This window comes from Siniperca chuatsi, linkage group LG4 (genome assembly GCF_020085105.1).
Source record: "Siniperca chuatsi isolate FFG_IHB_CAS linkage group LG4, ASM2008510v1, whole genome shotgun sequence".
NCBI classification, from domain to species: Eukaryota; Metazoa; Chordata; class Actinopteri; order Centrarchiformes; family Sinipercidae; genus Siniperca; species Siniperca chuatsi.
This window is the reverse complement of record NC_058045.1, coordinates 6,674,902-6,695,072: the sequence shown is the minus strand read 5'-3', so window position 1 is coordinate 6,695,072 and position 20,171 is coordinate 6,674,902. Positions and strand designations below refer to the sequence as shown.

The 20,171-nt window shown below is 37.4% G+C and overlaps 1 protein-coding gene across 3 annotated transcripts; it reads right to left on the bottom strand.

Moving 5' to 3' along the window:
* Positions 1-14: 14 nt before the first annotated feature.
* Positions 15-18,967, bottom strand: parvb (parvin, beta). Of its 3 annotated transcripts, none has more exons than XM_044192594.1 (13): positions 18,637-18,967; positions 8,138-8,227; positions 7,563-7,633; positions 7,328-7,430; positions 5,555-5,695; positions 4,684-4,799; positions 4,082-4,140; positions 3,929-3,948; positions 3,629-3,690; positions 3,461-3,529; positions 2,989-3,090; positions 2,825-2,897; positions 15-1,660 (listed from the first exon to the last, which is right to left on the bottom strand). In XM_044192594.1, exons 1-13 carry the CDS (start codon positions 18,749-18,751, stop codon positions 1,584-1,586), a joined length of 1,098 nt encoding a protein of 365 aa, XP_044048529.1. In that variant the 5' UTR covers positions 18,752-18,967; the 3' UTR covers positions 15-1,583. The 3 variants fall into 3 exon arrangements, with proteins under 3 accessions (XP_044048529.1, XP_044048530.1, XP_044048528.1); XM_044192595.1 differs by lacking the exon at positions 18,637-18,967 and adding an exon at positions 15,537-15,666; XM_044192593.1 differs by lacking the exon at positions 18,637-18,967 and adding an exon at positions 13,545-13,777.
* Positions 18,968-20,171: the final 1,204 nt, after the last annotated feature.

Here is a 20,171-nt window from a genome sequence, read left to right as displayed (position 1 = left end):
AAATTCTCATTTGGTTTGATTCCAAGGCATTTATTTCTTGATAAGCAAGATAAAAAACACACAGAGCCATCCAGCGCAAGCGCAGTTTAGACTGACTTAGCCACTCTCTCAATAATTCAGCCCGGCTCTAAAATGGATGAGTAGTTGTGCACTGTACATCTCAGCAGGTCTCCAGGTGGCACCGCGGGAGCCAGCAGGAGAGCAGCGAGAGGTCCAGGCCTCCTCGGAGACTCATCTGAAGGGCCGTTCAATACAAAGATACTCTGACTGAGGCTCTCCCGGGACGGCGAGAGCACACTGCACTTAAGGCAGGAGGCAACAGCTTTTAAATATGGCTTGAGATGTGGTGAATAGTTCAGCGTAAACAAGAACCGTTCACAGTTCTTTCAGCTGTCGAGGAAAAGTGAAAATAGTATATGTTATAGTAAGAGTAAGTGTACAACGCATTTTCATATAATATATAATACATAGCATTTTCAGGTTTCTTAAAGGGATAGGTCAACATTTTTGGGAAATATGCATATTCGCTTCATTGTCGAGAGTTAGTTGAGAAGACCGATACCACCCAACTATCTGCTATTTATCCATCTAGATTGTTTTGGTGTGAGTTGCCGAGTTATGGAGATATCGGCCGTAGAGATGTCTGCCTTTCTTTAATATAATGGGACTATATGGCACTCAGCTTGTGATGCTCAAAGCGCCAAAGAAATACAGTTACTCAAGATAATCCACAGATTTGTTGTAAGCAGTTTCATGTAGGAACTATCGGTAGAAATCGGTGAATTAATCAGCCTTAAAAAGTATTAAAAAAAAGGTACCACAACCTTTATATTTGGTGCGCAGTTTGTTGTCCAACCTGAAAATTTTAACGATGTTTTCTCAGCTGCTTCTGTAGTTACTTGTCGTTTTTACACTTTGGTTTTAAAAACGGATTAAAGAAACAAGATATAACGTGTTAGGTGAGCTTTAGAGGTGTGCAAGTGGATTTTGTTACCTTCGAACAGAGCCAGACTAGCAGTTTCCAGTCTTCATGCTAAGCTGAGCTAACCGGCTGCTGGCTCTAACGTTAGCTTAATATTTAGCATGTCAACATGAGAGTGGGTATCGATCTTCTCATCAAAGTCTTGGCAAGAAGAGTATTTCACAAAATGTTGAACTACTCTTTTAATATGTACACAAAGCAATTTCAGATACTATATAATGTATAACAGCATTTTCAACTTTCTTAAATATTCTGTGATGGAGAGTTGGGTTTGACACACACATTTCTAGTTTTAACATTCTGCCCTCATTCATTTTTCCCGTGACGGCTGTGTATTCAAATGCAGGCTAAAGGTTGCAGGGTTTCCTGGGTTGCAGTTAACATTCGAGGAAGGAATAAATAAATACTGACATTTGGGGAAGATTAAATACTAACATTCAGAGCCTTTTTCAGGCTACTCCCCATGGGTCTTTTTAAGTCCCACATAATGATGACTTTCAGTCCCAGTTGGTCTCCTCCAGTGTTCAGACTGAAATGCATAATATCAGCACAGGCACAGGGCAATGTTCAAAGTATTATCAGGGGGTGAAACTGGAAAAGTTCACTCAGAGTTTTTGTAGTTGGTGAACAGGTTGTAGAGGACTCTGAGGGTGGACTTGAGGTTCAGGTTGACAACATCTGGAAAACAAAATTGAGACAGCAGAGATCATTAGAGAATGCTGAACATTTAATAAGAACATTTAAATTTTGTCCTTTGACATGTACAAAAACTAATGTTATAAGAGAAAAATTAGATCCCTGGGCTGTGCTACCATAAAGTCATATTTACAGTGCAAAGGAGCTTCTTCTATGATTGATGTTGGACTACTTTCCTTCAAAAGGTTATTTGTAATTTTGGAACTGAAATGGAGGCTTAAAATAGCTCCCAAGAATTTGCAATATTATGTATTACTTCTTACCAGGAGAGTTTCAAAGGCACAAAAATACTTTCTGTTCTTTTTGTAATGGTGTACAACATAAGTGCTTATTTGCTTGTTGTAATTTCTCATCACAACTAGGTCTTTGTTAAGTGATTCAAGCCAGACACCATTTTGTTACAGCAGTGTGACTGTATCACCATTTAAACTAGGATGCCTTATAAGTTCCTTATCATCTGCTTTCCCCTGTTAGCTAGGGTGACACTGTTGATAACATCTTTGGGATCTCTACTTTCAAATGAACCTGCAGATGTGCACAAACGTTAACAAACCATATGCTAATCAGAACACATAAACTGTAGTAGGAGTGCAGTTATGCAGCTATGAAGATAATAGCTATAATGTCAAATTACAGCAAAAATGTTAACAGTTCTATTTAAATGGCACAACAAAAAATATCTAATACAAGATCAGTCAACTGTGTTAGATCACACTCTAAAAGCTATTTCCAAATGTTCTATAATAGCATTTCTAACTCCACAGGGGGGTATGCAGAGTATAATGGGTTAATAAAATGCAAGTCTAAATACCTAATTGTGAAAAACCAGCTAATAATCATCATAACAGCAACAACTATGTGAAGCCAGTTTGATTCTTTAAGTAAAAGCAGGTACATTTTCTCAAACTCGACAACAAAGAGCAGCTCAAGTCTGAATGAGGCAAGATTTCCATCTACTGGACAACCTTTAATATGACTGCTACTGTTAACCATTCAACATCTTTTTTTAAATAGTCCCCTGTCAGTGCAAGAGGCTCATAATCTCAGTCAGCCTCCATAAAATCTCCTCTGGAGAATTCACGTTTTATGTCCTTTATCTGATCTTGTAATAATGTAATATGTCTCTACTGTATGTCTATAAAATACCTTCCGGTCTGGCTTTGGGTTTCTTCAGGCCTCCATCCTGCATCAGCTCAAAGGCAAATGCCACATTGTGGACCTGAGGGGACACATAATGGAAACTCAATGCACTGATGCTAAAAAATCTTCCTTTTGGACCAACAAATGTAACTTTTTGAGAGTGTTATCACCTTCTGTTCGAAGCTCTCAGGGGTGAGGAAGAAGTTGTACAGAGGGACAAAGTAGTCTTCTAGCAGACCCATCAGCAATACCAGGTACACTCCATCAGCAAACTGGACACACACACACACACACACACACATATATATATATATATATATATATATATATATATATATATATATATATATATATATATATATATATATATATATACAGTGTATATATATATACATACATACACACACACACATATACTATATATACTGCATGAAGATTTACAGCACATCCAATATTAAAACTGCATAAGTAGAACAGATTGGATTATATTTATTTCAAAATTAAAATTAAAATTAAAATAGAGGAAAGATGAAAGGATAAAAATCTGTTACATAACACATACGTGTACCACTAATACCACTAAGGATAATTCTAATAATTGACTGGATTGCGAATCTGTAGATAAACCATCAAATCTCTTACCTGAGATTCCAGCTCAGTAACTTCCAGGTTCAGCTTGTTCAGGTGTTTGTTCACGAAGGTGATGAGAGACTGGTAACAGGATCCACAAACTATTAATCATGCTTACACCACACTTATATTATTATTATCATTCTATCCATGATCATGCAAAGAAAAGGTCTTTAATACCGTTTTTACTACGTTGAGCTTGTCAGGTGCGTGATCCAACAAAGTGTCAAACGCATCTCTCTCTGTTGTAAAAAAAGAAAACATTGAAAGGTTATGAATACTTAAAGGAATATTTTGACTTTTTAGGAAATGTCAAAGATACCACTCTCATACCTGTCCTGTAAATATATACGCCTACAGCCAACAGATGGTTAGCTTAGTTTAGCATAATGACATTCATTTAAGCAGATAAATAAAGAAACAACAAAAGTAAAGGGACATTTCCATAATACTGTAACATGATATGTGGCTGGGACTCACCAAACCTTCCCAACATCATTCTGAAAAACAAAAAGAAGAGAGACAATTTGAAAAATACTACAACAAACATTATTAATACGTTACATTACAACACTGATATAAGAAGAGGACGATTGTGGATAAAATGATTAATGAAACTGTATCAGCTCTTACTCTGTGGTGCTCGTCAGCTCTTTGGTCACAAGAGCAGTCTGCAGGATGCCCTCTCGTTTCTGCTCAAACAAAATCAAAATACTTCAGTTACTACATGAGAGAATAACTAACTGTTGATGCACATTATGAAAATTACATATACAGACAAGACAATGACAAATACTGAAGGATGACACATAAACTGACACTATATTATTTATCACTATGATGTGTTAGCCTCATTATATTATTGTTTTGGATGGGTCTTAGTTATTGTCGTGGTTTTAACAGCTCTCGGGTTGTTTTAAGGTTCCGTTTAGGCAATTTCTATAATGAAATGATTATATTAGACATTTTATTCGTGATTTTATAAACACATTTTATTTTATTTTGATTTTGAGGTATATTTTGCGTTATCTGTCTTGTGTTGTTTGTCTGTAACTCACTGTTGTTGCTGCCTATTTTGAAAAAGAAATTCTTAATCTCAGTGAGGGTTAAATAAGGGTAAAAAAAAGTTTAATTAAATAAATAAATAAAAACTATACACCTCTGTATCCATCCCTACGTCATTGCACATTATGACGATGAATGCAACGCTGTGTGAGCTTGATGAGACACTTTACCTTGATGACCACCACCTGTACAGAAACATGCTCAGGCAGTCTGATGGGGGCCTGGAAGTGCATAGCGAGAGCCACCAGCAGATAGACAATCGCTACCAGGTTCTTTGAATGGATAGCTGTAACAGTACATGATAAGAGAGAGGACTGTCAGCTCTTTCACACTGCAAGCTAACACAATGATGTGAGCTCTTTTCTAAAGATGAAAGGAATGAACAGTCAGTACTTTTGTTCAGAGACAAAAGACAAATAAAAAAGCATGAATGAATGCAACTCTGGCGTTAACTCCAGCGGGAAATCTTTATGTGTGTAGAGTTTTTCAAAACTCTGTAAAGAATTAAATATTCTCCATTTATAATGTAAATGAGGAGAGTCAGTTATGTGTTAAAGGGGCATTCCACCAATTTTACACATGAAGTTCAGTTTGCTTGTCAATATAGTCTAGTGCTATACAGCCTGTAAAAACAGTTGTATAACATCTTCTGTCGCTTTGGAGGAGCTCTCCAAAGTTTGACAAAATAACCCCAATGATGTCATAGTGATGTCATAGTGATGTCAGGGTTATCTTGGCTTGGGCTTGAGATTAACTCAGCATTACAAAGTGGAGGTGTGGAGTTTGAAGGAAGCGGGCATTTAGGAAACAGGTAGAATCTAAGACGCTATCGTGTTATGGGAAATGTAGGCTCCTGTATTTTTTTAAGCTTGACGCATACTAGGGACTAAAAGTCAAGATACCTCAGCCTCTGTTGCTTCAGTTTTGACCATTCTTTTTTAATCTGTCTGTTGTGAGTTCCCAACCTTTTTGGAAGAGCAGTACTTAATCGCTGGAGTACAAGTTCAAGCAGCAAATCACTGAAGTCAATGTAAAACTCACAGTCCACACTCCACTCAATGGTCCAGCCGTGAGGCCGCAGCAGTTCGTTGACGCCCTCCAAAACTGTCTGAAGCTTCTGCTTTTGGCCGATCTCCGACTGGGTCACCTCAGCCACGTTCAGCTTCCTGCCTGACAACTTTTCTGTCAACAACAGAAGAGATTACATACAAGATGTCAGCTCAAATCATGAATAACTGTATACAGTATCATGCAGCAGTATTGTGTTGGACTGAACAGCTATACTGTAGCAAGCAAGCAAGCAATATCTGAATTAGGAGGCTTTCTTCAAGTGCGTGGGCTTAGAAAAAATATGGGAGAAACTCATATATAGATTTTAAAAAGGGCAGAAATCCAAAGTAGGTCAACTGATGAAAAAAAGCCTTCATTTACATAAAAGACAAAAGTTACAAAAGTGCTTTAAACCAAAAACGTGCACAACAAAATGTTTTTTTCATGCCTGTGGGTTTTGTTCGTTGGAAAACAAGCACATGATGATCTTGGCAATTTACAAATGCAGTGGCTGCAGACAAGAAGGACAAGACTTTGCAAAGGAAGACTCCTCGGCTCTAAGCACTAGTAAGGAAGAGGATTTAGGAAGCTTATCACAAGTGCGTGGGTTTTATTATAAAAAAAAGAAACCAGCAACACTGATTAAAAAAAGAAAATCTACAACTGGCACTGATGCAATAAAAGACTGGGATTACATAAAGTGCTAAAGTGATAAGGGAGTGCAAGTTTTTTAAAAACACACAAGAGTGAGGATTTAAGAAGAAGAAAAAATCAGTGTAAGAAATACAAAAGGGTATGGAGCACAAGAAATAAACCTGGACACGACAGAGTTCTGCTACCTACAAATACATGGGTAGCATATAACCACTAAAACTAAATCCCATCAATAACTGCAAATGTTGTAGTATTAGTATAAATTTTGTTTTTCAAGAAGATAGGTGAAAAATGCTTTGTTTTTGTTATTTTGTTGTTAGGTGGGTTAAGCACTAGTAGTTGTTAGCATGTCTAGGTGGAATCTCAAAATGAGTTTTCAGCCTGCTGTAACAAATAGCAGACACAAGGGGGAAGCCCCTAACAGGCACGTGGGAGAAGTTTGCCTTCAGGGCTTTCTGGCCTGGACCTGATGGTTTGTACTTTTACAGCTTTTCATTTAAAAAGTGTTTCAAAATGAAAGAAATGTTTGGAGTGAATTGTGTTTACTAGTAGTCATTATCAAAGTATGTTTTAATATTCTAATTCAAGATAATACTGCCTGCTTTTAGGCAAGGTATCCACTATTGCCAATTTACTACTGCTAAAACCCCAAATTAAGTTTTGTCTAACGCACAGCTGGTACAAAGATGCATAAAGAAATGAAATCATGCAAAACAAATATTGAATAACTGCCCACTGTCCGCACTATGTTTACTGAAATTCAAATGTTTTGACCATTGACCTTTGTCAAGCACCAAACTCACAATATGAAACAAAAACATCTTTTTACTAGAACCACAGGCTGGAAATCCGGTCGGATGGTGCAGCCTGTTGCTGTAGTGTAAATATTATGTTGTTTCATATTGTGAGTTTGTTGCCAGACAAAAAGTCTGCGACCGAAACTTTGCATTTCCAATAAACTTAGTGCTGACGTGTGCAGGAATTCAATAATTTCTACCCCTACTAATACTAACGACTTTCATTCAGGTACATGGAAAGTTGAAGGCCTACAGAATCTATATGGACAAAGATGTTGTGAGAGTTGTGATGCCAAAGAAACCAATTTCTCACCAAATAACTTCTGGAGCACTTGTCCATCATAACAGTCCTCCTCCAGGTCTTTGACTATGATCCTCTCTTCCTCCAATTCACTGTTGATCCAGTCAATCAGGACCTGGACGCACATCAGAATACAATGAAACCTACAATCAAACTTTATCCTTCTGTGAACTGTTTTCTTCATTCAACTGCTCTGATTTTGCTGAAAAGATATAATGTTTGTGCACAAAATGTGATCCCAGACTACCTTCAGAAGATCTTTAAATTTAAGATTTTCCCGCGATGTTGGGTCCAACATGATCCTCTCAGCGTTTTCCTCTGATAGAGATAATATGAGAGACGTTAAGACAGTCAGTGGGCAAGTGAGTGGAAAAATGTCCTGTTTTATTATTTTCCTACACATTTGTCTCCACGTTTGGATTCAGACATATTTTTTGTTGTCACACACACACACATACAATGTTCCTATCACTCTCATGTCAACAGTGATTCACACGGTGACTGAAGACAAAGGCGTCGCCACTCCACCCACTTTCATTTCCTCCACTGTCAAAGTCCCCATTAGTCAACATGTGTCAACATATTCATATTGTGACCACAGTAACCTCTGACAGTGAGCTGCAATAAACTTTTAAGATTTTAAGTTTTAAGAAGTTGAAAATATTGGAAATGCAGCTGCAGTATCAACAACACCAGTCATAAATTAACACAAACATTTTACACGTCAGGCAATAATAGTGTTTTAACATAAGAGATGTAGTTTCAGTTCTTAATAAGATGTTCTTTACATGTGCATGTGTGTGTTTATGTGTGTATCCATACCCAGCAGTGTGTCCTCTGGATGGATGTCTGTCCCTGTGGGAAGCATAGGAGCGTTGATGGCATGCTTCCCCTCCTCATGGAGATCACTCACTATTAAGACAACAATACACACAAAAAATATAAAACTAAAAAAGACAGGCACAGCTAATTCAATAAAACAAATCAGCAGAAAAAGACTTGATTGAAAGTTCTACACATAAGTAAGTGAAAGGATCATATGAAACAAAATGTGTTTAGGAAGTGACTGAAAAGAACATTTACTGTATTTCGATTCTCTATATAGAGTATAAAGACAGAGAGAGAAGCAGGCAAAGAGTGTGGGACAGACATAAAAGAAGAAGACAATAAAGAGAAAGCTTGTCATTGTCACTGGTAACAGCATTAGCATTGCACAGCATTGTCAATTTGGTGTCAGTTTGTAGGACCTGCTCCTCCTCTTCAGACATTACTTCATTTAACCACCACTTTTCTCCATTTAGTGTCAATAACAGTCAGAGCTGAACAGAGATGGCAGTTATTGAGATTTCATGGGACTATAACTCACTTTCACACTTTTACCACAGTCGTAAAGGGGAAATCCACTGATTTTATACATCAAAGTCTGTTTATAGGTCTTGGGGACAACTACAGCATATGTGAAAAAAGTTTTTTGTGGCTCCAGAAGGAGCTGCGTGAAGTCTGATAAATGACCTCAAGTGATGTCACTTGGGGGTGTGGCGTTAGAAAGAAGTGAGGTTACCAGACTTCTGTAGCCCACTCCTCATCTTTGCTTGAGGCCAGCGGCTCAAGGCTATATTAGCCGCTACTAGCATAACACACCTGAATCTCTGACTGAAATGTCGGTCGGTCAGGTTGCATTGTGGGTAATGTAGATTAATAAAATCTAAAGTTAACAGAAGAGGAGTTATAAATAAAAACCTAAACAAAAACGCTGAAATAGCACAACAAAATAGGCGAATTAGGTGTGGACTCTTAAAGATCAGATCTCTGTCATCTAAAGCTGTACTAGTGAACGATTTAATATCAGAGTATCATATTGACTTATTTTGTCTTACTGAAACCTGGCTGGGTAATGAAGAATATGTTAGCCTAAATGAATCTACTCCGCCCAGTCATTAATACTCATATTCCTCGAGGCACCGGCCGAGGAGGTGGAGTTGCAGCCATCTTCGACTCAAGCCTATTAATCAACCCTAGACCTAAACCTAAATTCTAACTCATTCGAAATCCTTGTTCTTAGTCTTTCTCACCCAACCTGGAAAACATGACTGCCAATTCTATTTGTTTTAGTGTACCTAAAACAAATAGAATTGCTCCTGGTCCTTATTCTGAGTTTTTATCTGAATTCTCAGAGTTTTTATCAAGTTTAGTCCTTAAAACACATAAGTAAGTGGTTATTGTAGGTCATTTCAATATTCATGTGGACGTTGAAAATGATGCCTTAGTACTGCGTTTATCTCATTATTAGATTCAATTGTTTTTTGTCAGAGTGTACATGAAGCCACTCACTGTTTTAACCACACCCTTAACCTTGTTCTGGTATATGGCATTGAAATTGAACATTTAATAGTCTTTCCACAGAATCCTTCTTTATCAGACCATTATTTAATAACTTTTGAACTGCTATTACTGGACTACACACCATTAGGCAAAAATTCTTACTCTAGATGTCTATCTGATATTGCTGTGGCTAGATTCAAGGAAGCGATCCCATCTGCATTTAATTCAATGTTATGTCTCAATATAACAGAGGACTCCTATATTAATTTAAGCCACTCCCACATTGACCATCTAGTTGATAGCGCCTAAGGCTCACTGTGAACGACACTTGATTCTATCACTCCTCTAAAAAAGAAGATAATAAAACAAAGAAGGTTAGCTCCGTGGTATAACCCCCAAAGGCAGTATTATTAGGAAGCACTCCGTAAACTTTCATTGCTATGCAGATGATACCCAATTATATCTATCGATCAAGCCAGATGAAACTAACCAGTTAACTAAACTTCAGGCATGCCTTAAGGACATAAAGAACTGGATGACCTGCAGTTTTCTGATGTTAAACTCTGACAAAACTGAAGTTATTGTACGTGGTCCCAAACACCTCCGAGACAAATTATCTAAAGATATGGTTACTCTAGATGGCATTGCCCTGGCCTCCAGCAACACTGTAAGGAACCTCTGAGTTATCTTTGATCAGGATTTATCCTTTAACTCCCACATGAAACAAACTTCAAGGACTGCCTTTTTTCACCTACGTAATATTGCAAAAATCAGGCACATCCTGTCTCAAAATGATGCCAAAAAATTTGTGCATGCATTTGTTACTTCTAGGCTGGACTACTGCAATTCCTTATTATCCAGCTGTTCGAATAAGTCCCTTAAGACTCTCCAGTTGATCCAGAATGCTGCGGCACGTGTACTGACAAAAACTAGGAAAAGAGATCATATCGCTCCAATACTAGCTTCTCTGCACTGGCTCCCTGTAAAATTTAGAATAGAATTTAAAATCCTTCTCCTTACCTACAAAGCTCTTAATGGTCTGGCACTATCGTATCTTAAAGATCTCATAACACCATATTATCCGACTAGAACACCGCGCTCCCAGGTTGCAGGTTTACTTGTGGTTCCTAGAGTCTCCAAAAGTAGAATGGGAGCCAGAGCCTTCAGTTATCAAGCTCCTCTTCTGTGGAATCAGGTCCCAGTTTGGGTTCGGGAGGCAGACACTATCTCCACATTTAAGAGTAGGCTTAAGACTTTCCTCTTTGATAAAGCTTATAATTAGGGCTGGCTTGGGTGAGTCCTGAACCATCCCTTAGTTATGCTGCTATAGGCCTAGACTGCCGGAAGACTTCACATGATTCGCCTCTTTCCTCTCTCCTTCTCTCCCTCTCCATCTGTATGCATTTTTATCTCATTACTGCATGTTACTAACTCGACATCTTCTCTCTCCCGTAGTTCTTTCTCATTTCTCTCCTCTCTCCTTCTGTCGCTTTCAGCAGGTATTTCTGCCTCCGGAGCTGCAGACTCTGGATCTGTGGTTGTGGGCCACCTGCTGCCCCCGTGTTCCTGCTCGACAACTGCTACTACAGTTGTTGTTATTGGCTCTGTTACTGATGCTGACATTATTCTTCCTATAGCTGTCATTCCTATTATTACTAATTTATTAATATTAACACTACAATTACTATTCTACTATATAAAAAAAATTATTCTATGTGGTCTGTGCATTGTGCCTCCCTAACCCTTATTCCCCCCCCCCAAACCTAACACGGCAGCCGCCCACCATTGAGTCTGGTTCTGACCAAGGTTTCTGCCTGTTCAAAGAAAGTTTTTTCTTGCCACTGTCGGGATTTGTTGGGTCTCTGTAATTAATATTATAAAGAGTACGGTCTAGACCTGCTCTATAGGAAAAGCGCAATGAGATCACTTCTGTTATGAATTGGCGCTATATAAATACAATTGAACTGAATTGAATTGTAGGCACCAGGTTTTTACAAGGAAGAAGAATGCATGGAATAAAAAAGACGATCTCTTTGGTTCTGCTGCGTCAATACTTATATCTTTTTTTTTTAAATGTCCATCATGAGTCCAACAGTGCTATAGAAGTACAATGCTAAATAAGTGCAGTACTCTTTTAAGACATGTCTTTTTAACATAAAATATTTTATATAGATATATCCTAGTTTATTGTAAATGTCATCATTATTTGCTTTTATGCGAAGCACGTTGTGTTCCATTTTATGCATGATTTGTGCTACAGAAATAGTTTATTATTACTACTATTATCATTATTTTATCAATAATAATACTTTTAATAATCTATTTTTCTATAGATAGGTGTAAGACAGTAAGAGTTTGCATCAAAGGATTATAAAGCGCATTTACAGACCTTAATTGACTCAAAAGCCAACCTGTTTAGTACCAATTCTTTTATTTTTTTATTTTGCTTTTTAACCTTTTAATCTCATACTTTGTACTCCAAACAGGACAACTCAAATACTATGATTTATTGGCAACTATTAATTAACCCATGTCAGATAATCATTCATGCTAAACACAAAATTAGAGTAATTTGATTATAAAGTAAATGTAACTTACATTCCACCCATTCACTCTTCATAATGTACTGTATTGTGTTAATGTGCACTGGCAGATGTTGTTGTCAAGCTGTGAGTTGCAGAAACTTCAGAAACAGCTTGTGAGAAATGTTTATCTAGGGATTTCGAGCTGTAACATCCTCATTTTTCTCCAGCTATGTGAGGCTCTTTCCTTTCCACTACAGATAGCATTATGTGGCAGAAGTCTCAGGCATCAACGTCTTATTCAAAAATCAAGTAATTTAAGCATGTATCTTGGCAATTTAAAATATATTTCATTTTGTTACTTTTCCAGTGTAAACATACAACATACTCAAAATGCGGTTACAATTTGAATTTAGTCTGAAACTGGGAACATTAAAGTCAATTAAAGGTGACCAGACACACAAAAAGTAATAAACACTAACACACACTTAAAGTCAGGCTTCGAATAAAATCAATTTCTGCTGAGATGCTTTCACTTCTGACTGGAGAGACACTGCAGGGATTTAATGGCTTTCTTCCCCTAATGGCCATATTGCTTTTATCATCCTGCATTTCAATTTTAAGACCTGCAACAGGCTGGACCACAATCAGTGGTCTCAAATCTGTCATTTCATTGACTTTGCTATTTATAAAACCTGTGGGAAGAGCCAAGGTGAAGATGCAAGGGGTAAAAATTGCAGCAGTTTAAGTTCTTTTTCAAATTAAAAGCACGTTGAATTGATTTTTATAACTGAGAATTAAAGACAATTAAAGAAAATCTAGATGAGTGTGTTTATGGTACATTCTGGACAATCTTAACTTCAAAGCATGTACAAAGAGAGGATATACAGAATTACCCTGGGAGGAGGGCTCCCCACAGATTTCCTATCTGATTCAGCCTTCTCATAAAAGCTGAATACCAGCTCGAGCCCTGAATCTCACTACAGATCAGCAGTTTGCTTTGTAATTACAGAGCAAGCTTGTTGCATCATAATTGTGCTGCTTCCTCCCTCCGTGTCCATCTGACTGCATTACTGCTAGACAGAGCTTTGGCACTTCACACAGTCAAGCAAAATGTGAGAAACGATACAATAAAATTAATTTACTACAGCACATTTATGCAGAATGATATATGGAAAATACTTTCACTTGCCAGTCAAGACATATAACAGCAACCCTCACAGAGACACAGTCGATTTTATAATGTTAAGTCCACATTTTACAGTGACTAGTAGTACTTACTAGCACATTGCTGGACATTAACCTACAGTGCACTAAGGTAACAGGTCCTGCTTCCCCATTTCCACTTCCAAGTTCCTCAAAGCCCAACATTAAAACCAAATTACCTTGTTTCTTCCTCTTGGTCCCACACAGCAGCCCTGCCATTCCCCCGCTATAAACCTCCGGATTCCCCCCCGATGGCAGCAAGCGAAGGTAGAAGATGTAAGAGTGTACGTATGTATGTATGTACGTGTGTGTGTGTGGATCGCAGTCTGTGGGGCTGAGCAGTGGCAGAGGCGTCATCCGTGTTTATTTCTGTCACAACCCTCCACCCCACCTCTACGGTCCAGTTACAGGAGAAGCTGAGGGGTGTGTATGTTTGTATGTGTGTTTGCATTTGTGTGTGTGGGACAGGAAAGAGATACCACACCGGACGTAAATGCACCAAAGCAACTCCAACAGTGGACCAAACAGTGGACACACGACAGACTTCACTGACATATGACAGGTATGGTGTCGACTAGATATCCTTTAATTTAATGTCCTCATCAATGCTTGCAGCATGGTGTAAAAAGAGTATTTTCTCCTACAAACAATGCCCAGTTCATGTTTTTTTTGTTATAACTGATAAAATTAGCTGCAGTCTAGTCATTTCACAGCAATATAAGAGAATAGACTTGTTTCAGTGAATAACTCAATGGGCATGTGAATGGAGCCTTTAATATGTTTTGCTGCAGCGGATAATCAATCAGGCAGTGGCTGTACTCCTGTTAACAGAATTACACTAATTCAATACAAAGCAAAGCCTGCAGTCAATATATAATATATAAATAATGCAGCAGCATAGAGAGGACAGCCTGGATCTTAAATATAGTTCTGGTTATTTATACCAACACAGGCACTAGTGAGTAACAGCAGCCAGGAAATGTCACTGAGTGTCTTCCACACAGGACCTACAGCAGATATTAACCATGACAGAAACTCTTTAACTTTTTACACCTAATATTTACTTATATGTTATGTACTTTATTTACTTATTATTGTAAATCAGTTTTCTCCATATTATAATTATAATTATACTTCTCTCTACTCTGTACATACAACCTCTATCACATGACAGTCTGTCTGTGCTAAAAGAGGGATCCCTCCTCTGTTGCTCTTCCTGAGCTCTTCCCTTAATAATTTATTCCTGTTAAAGGGTTTTTTTGTGTTTTTTTCTTATCCAAATCAAGGGTCAAAGGACAGAGGGAGTCAAATGTTGATACAAAACACAAATTTAATGTCGTTATAGATTTTTGAGAAAAAAGATATATCTGGCAATATTCAATTAATTAATTAGCACGTAACATACACAAACATTTTTGATAAGGGTCTTTTAAATTTAGTTAAATTTTAATTTTAAGAAATGTGACTGAGACATGTACTGAGTGGGACATTTTACAGTTGGAAAATTTCAGGACTCTGGTGAACAAATGGCATGAATGTTAGAAAAACACAGTATCTCAAATACATTTTTGGCATTTATGTACTGCAATTTCTTGTTACAATATCGGTCGACATATTGCAGCAAACCATATTAGTAAGCTAATATTGATCACTATATCAGCCCGACCAGTTTATCTGTGAGGCTCTAATATAAATAAAATTGAATAAAATAGTTTTGCATAATTGCTTGATACAGCAAATATGCTTCTGTCCTTTCGTGGAGTAACTCTACTCTTATATGTTCGAAATATCAGTGAATCTCCTGGATAATGGCTACTAACAATACCATAACTGTTAAGTCAATATAATTTACCAGCTATTTAGATGTTTTTAGAATGCTTTCACAGCAAGCTAAATTCTTAAATCACCAGTATCGTGAAGAGCAAAAGACACAAAGTGACAGTATAACAATATAGCTTGTATTTAGGAATGTTAATTAGGTAAGTTGTACATTTTTGGATGTATGCATAATACATTAATTAATGCATAATGTACTCAATTCATTTCCATCTTCATCTTTCATCTTTGTGAGTAGTTATGTAAAAGTAACAACAATAAAATAAGTAGTTGAAGTAAGTAAAAAAGTAAAATAGCAACAATAAACCTATAGAACAGAAAATCTGATGACTTACTATTATCAGCATCCATTCACTTGTATTGTAGTTCTATTTTGTATTTTCAGAGTGTAAATACTCATCACCCAAAGACGATACAGTGAGGATGTGACATAACAGCCCTCTCAGCCCTTATAAAGCAAAAACATGCTTTTTGCCTTCCCTAAACTATCACTATTACAGCACTGCCTGTTGCTGACAGAGGGAGTTGTGGCTTGTCAGAGAAATGCAGACTTCCTTTCAGTTTATCAGGATATACAGACAGAGTCATGAACATACAGTATCTTTGAAGACTAGGTTTGCAATTGAAGGAATCTGGACTGTGTACAAAGATGTTCCTTTATGTCTTGTCAAAAAGCCTTTAGCAACACTTTCCATCCCATTTCTGATGGAACAAGAGGAACAGGAGGGTTTAAGTGTTTAATACTGTACTAAAACGTGTGCTAACGGTTGCTAAGGAGTGTTAACAATACAAACCATTAGTCCCTTTCTTAAAGGAGCAATCCAATTACGCTATTATTAATAAATCAGCAAACGTGAAGCAACTTTTTCCAATGGCAACTCGTCTCTTTCGGGTGTTTCCCGACCACACCCAAATATAACAGAAACCACAGCAGCAGCAGCAGCAGCAGCAGCAGCAGCAGCAGCAGCAGCAGCATGTGAGACCACAAGCTGTGCTCCATTAGCAAGACCAAAGCTCGCATACTTGTCTTCTGTCATACTGACTTCTAATTCACCAAGATCTTCTACTTTTAAAATAACCTGTGTAGCATCTGAGCTTTAATCCACTGTGACCACACAGGGGCACTGCGCTCTCACAAGCTGCACTCAAACACTCCCCTCCGCCCACACTGCAGGATTCATTACCTACAGCACTGACTTACAGCCATATGTTGGAAAAATTAAGGTCTGAGGACCACCAAGGGTTTTTGGCAGTATGTTGGAGGCTGACAAATAAAGGAACAGTTACATTTTTATGTTTTATGTATCGTTTACTACATATCAGCACAAAGAGAAAATGCTTAAGACTCCTCAGATGACAAGTTTCCATCCAATTTCTACACTAAAATCTAGGACCGAGTTACTATGAGAGATTTCTAAGGCTGATATATTAATGTTAAATAAGATTCTGCAACTAAATCTATCTATCTATTTTCAATATCAATTAAACTGCTGATTATTTTCTCGATTTATTGTTTTGTCTACGAAACCAAAAAGGCACTGAAAAAAATTCCCAGAGTCCTAAGTGACGTCTTCAAATTGCTTGTTTTGTCCAACCAACTGTCCAAAACCCAAATATATTCAATTAACTATAATATTGATAAATAAAAGTAGCAAATCATCATATCTGAGAAGCTGGAACCAGCAAATGTTTAGCATTTTTGCTTGAAAAATGACCAAAATTGTGCATTTTTGGCATCATTTTATCTGTGGTTGAATTGGTGCTGATTGGTTTGAAATACAAGTAAATCCTTATTTCTTAATAATCAATTAAGTGGCTCTCTCTCATGCTCAAATGCGTGTAACAACCTCGCAACTCTGTAACTTCCGGGGTCATAAAGATTTTGGGACATACGTTTTGAGGAATATGTGTCTCTGTTAATTCTGTACCAGGTTATACTGACCAACAGAAAAATCACCGGTTTCAGTGAAGCATAAGCAGAAAGGCAATTATTCTCATTACCTCATTAAACTCCAACTCTCAGTTATCATCTAATTAACTCACTGGGCTGAGCTGTCTGTGGGTTTTTCTGTTTAACCCCTTAAGTAGCTTTAAGGTTAGAAAAATCATCTTATTCCACTCTGGCAGGACAGTATTATTATGTATAATATGGCTGCAACTAACAATTATTTTCATTATCAATAAATCTATCGATTCTTCTGTTAATCATCGAGTCTATAAAATAATAGCAGTGCCCATAGAAAACAGTGTGGCTTGAAGACCAAGGTGACAAACGGCTTTTTTTGTCCCACCAACTGTCTAAAACGCAAATATATTTTATTTACAATATGAAACATAGTAAAGCAACAAATATACACATTTGAGAAGCTGGAACCAAAGTTTCAATTAATACCTGATCAAAATTGGCGCTGATTGATTTTCTGTCAATCAACTAATGGATTAATTGACCAGTTGTTTCAGCTCTGATGTATATCCTGTATCATCTTGTTGCAGCTCTTCACTGAAGCTGTATGATGATGATCGTGTGCATCATTTTATACACATGCCCCCCCCCCCAAAAAAATCAGCCTGACATATTTGGTTTTAACAATGTCTGGCTGCAAGAATTTCTTATGACTGTCCCACCAGTCTTAAGAGGCTAAACTACTGATTTTAACAGTTTGATTAAGAGATTTCAAACTCTTAAAACTTAAGAAATGTGTGGAATTTAATGAGGCTCCTAAACAATTAATATGTCTCTGTCCCTCCTGCTGATGGACCTCCTTTAATGGAGATTACAAACACATGGCTGACTACAAACACACAGTAAAGACACACACACACACACACTCTCTCTCTGAGGCTTTAAACCTTGCAGCTGTCTGCTTTAAGACCCAGTGACTGACCTGTGGGAGGGCAGAAAATAGTTTTGTCAACAACTGGAAACCTAGGATAAGAAGTTAAATAATCCAAAATCCAGTGAGCACAAAAATCCTCTTACACTTTTATCTCCATAACCTTGCACTCCTGTCACCAGTCACTGACTGTGTGATCTATTTTTGTTTATTACCTCATGGTAAATGCCTGTGGAGGCTCTGTCTCGCCTCTCACTCGCTTTGTATTTCTTACCCTTAGAGAAGCATCAAAACTACACTAGAGCTCAAAATATGTTAGTGATTTAACCTATAGCGAATTATGACACTCTAATCAAAAGGATGTAAGTGCAACATTGACCCAGTTTACAATAGTGTACCAAAGAAAGATAAAGTCAAGATAAACCAGTGAAACACTATAAATGTCTGTATAAATGTTGTAAATCATGTGTGCAGTGCGTGATTAAACTGTCCCAGAGCAGAATATTTTAATAGCGCATCATGTGATTGCAGCACCATGGACAGAAACACAGGGGAAACAGACGCCTTTCATAATGTTAGAATAACAAGAAAAACAAATTACCTTCTCTAGACTTTTTCTTCCGCACCAGGGTCCCTCCTAATTTCCCGAGAAAAGACTCGTCCTTTTTCATTTTTGCGGACTGCGGGTTCGCAGATGTGGTCGGAATCCCAGACATCTTTCAGTAGGCTACGTGTGTGTAGGTTTGCTCTCTCTCTCTCTCTCTCTCTAATGTGTGTTTATAATGTCACTCGTCCCTGTGAGGCATTCAGGCACCGGTGTGCGATCCAGTCACAGCGAAAAGACACCAAACTAACAAATTCACAGGCGGACAGCAGACTGAAGGAAGGAGCGCTGGTTGGGCATCAATGCAGGCGAATGACTCACATGTGAGTAAAAGCTTCATCTGCTTCAATGTTTACTGACGGTCCACCCCCACAGCGCCCTCCAGCGGCAGAATGAGGACAAGGGTTTACAGTATAACCTTAAAACAACATAATGATTTGATTTATTGTTAAATATGACAATAAATAAAGCATTATCTGGTGGAGAGAAACTAATCTCAAAAAGGTTTAAGCTGCCAGGGCTTCTCCAGAAATGAAGACCATGAGATGCGGTTGAAAATCCTCCAAAAGCGTGTTAATGAAACCCATGAGCTTAGATTCTCTTAAGTGGTGGAAGAAGTGATCATTTAAGTAAAAGTAGTTGTACCATAATATTGAAATACTTAATTGCAAGTAAAAGTCCTGCATTCAAAATTTCAATCTCATTACCATTATCAATTCTGAATCATAAGCAGCACTTTACGGCGTTAGTTGGTTGAGGAATTTACTGTTGGGTAGATTTTTCTTTAACAGTGCCACTTCATTTAGAAACCGATCTTATGTTTTGTGTGTAAAACTTTAATATGAAAAGTAATTAGTAACTATAGCTGTGAAGTAAATGTAGCGTAGTGGAAGGATAAAGTAGCACAAAATGGAAATAGTGAAGTTACGTACAAACCTCAAAACTGTACTTAAGGACATCACTTGAGTAAATGTACTTGTACACCACTAGGTTATCGTCACAATAGACTGTTATACAAAAGTCAAGAATGAACATCCACCCAAAATTCTTTTCATTTTGCAAACATACTGAAACCTTGTTGGATGCACACACCTGTATACGAAACACATGCATCATATTGCTGATTTACAAACCGCATATAAAGACATTAGTTTGTAACAAGATCAACACAAATGTTATTTCAGATTTACCATTTGATGATCATGTATAAACATTTGGAGAAAAATTCTAAAAAAATTACTGAAATATTTAAATGACTTATTAACCCTTCATTGATAATTAGGTGGTAAGCCTACTATATTATTTACTATTATGAAATTACTGACAGTAATCATCATAAGGTAACAACAAATAAATGAGTGAACATTAACTTTTGACAAGATAGATTTGAGATGAATTCACACAGAAATAAGTTAACGACGGGAAAACCATCTGTGTTCCTCATCTCATCATAATTCATAACACCTGTAAGGCCTGTATTTGTCCAGTATTCACAGACATTACTGATGTAAACAAACCTTTTACAGGATCAG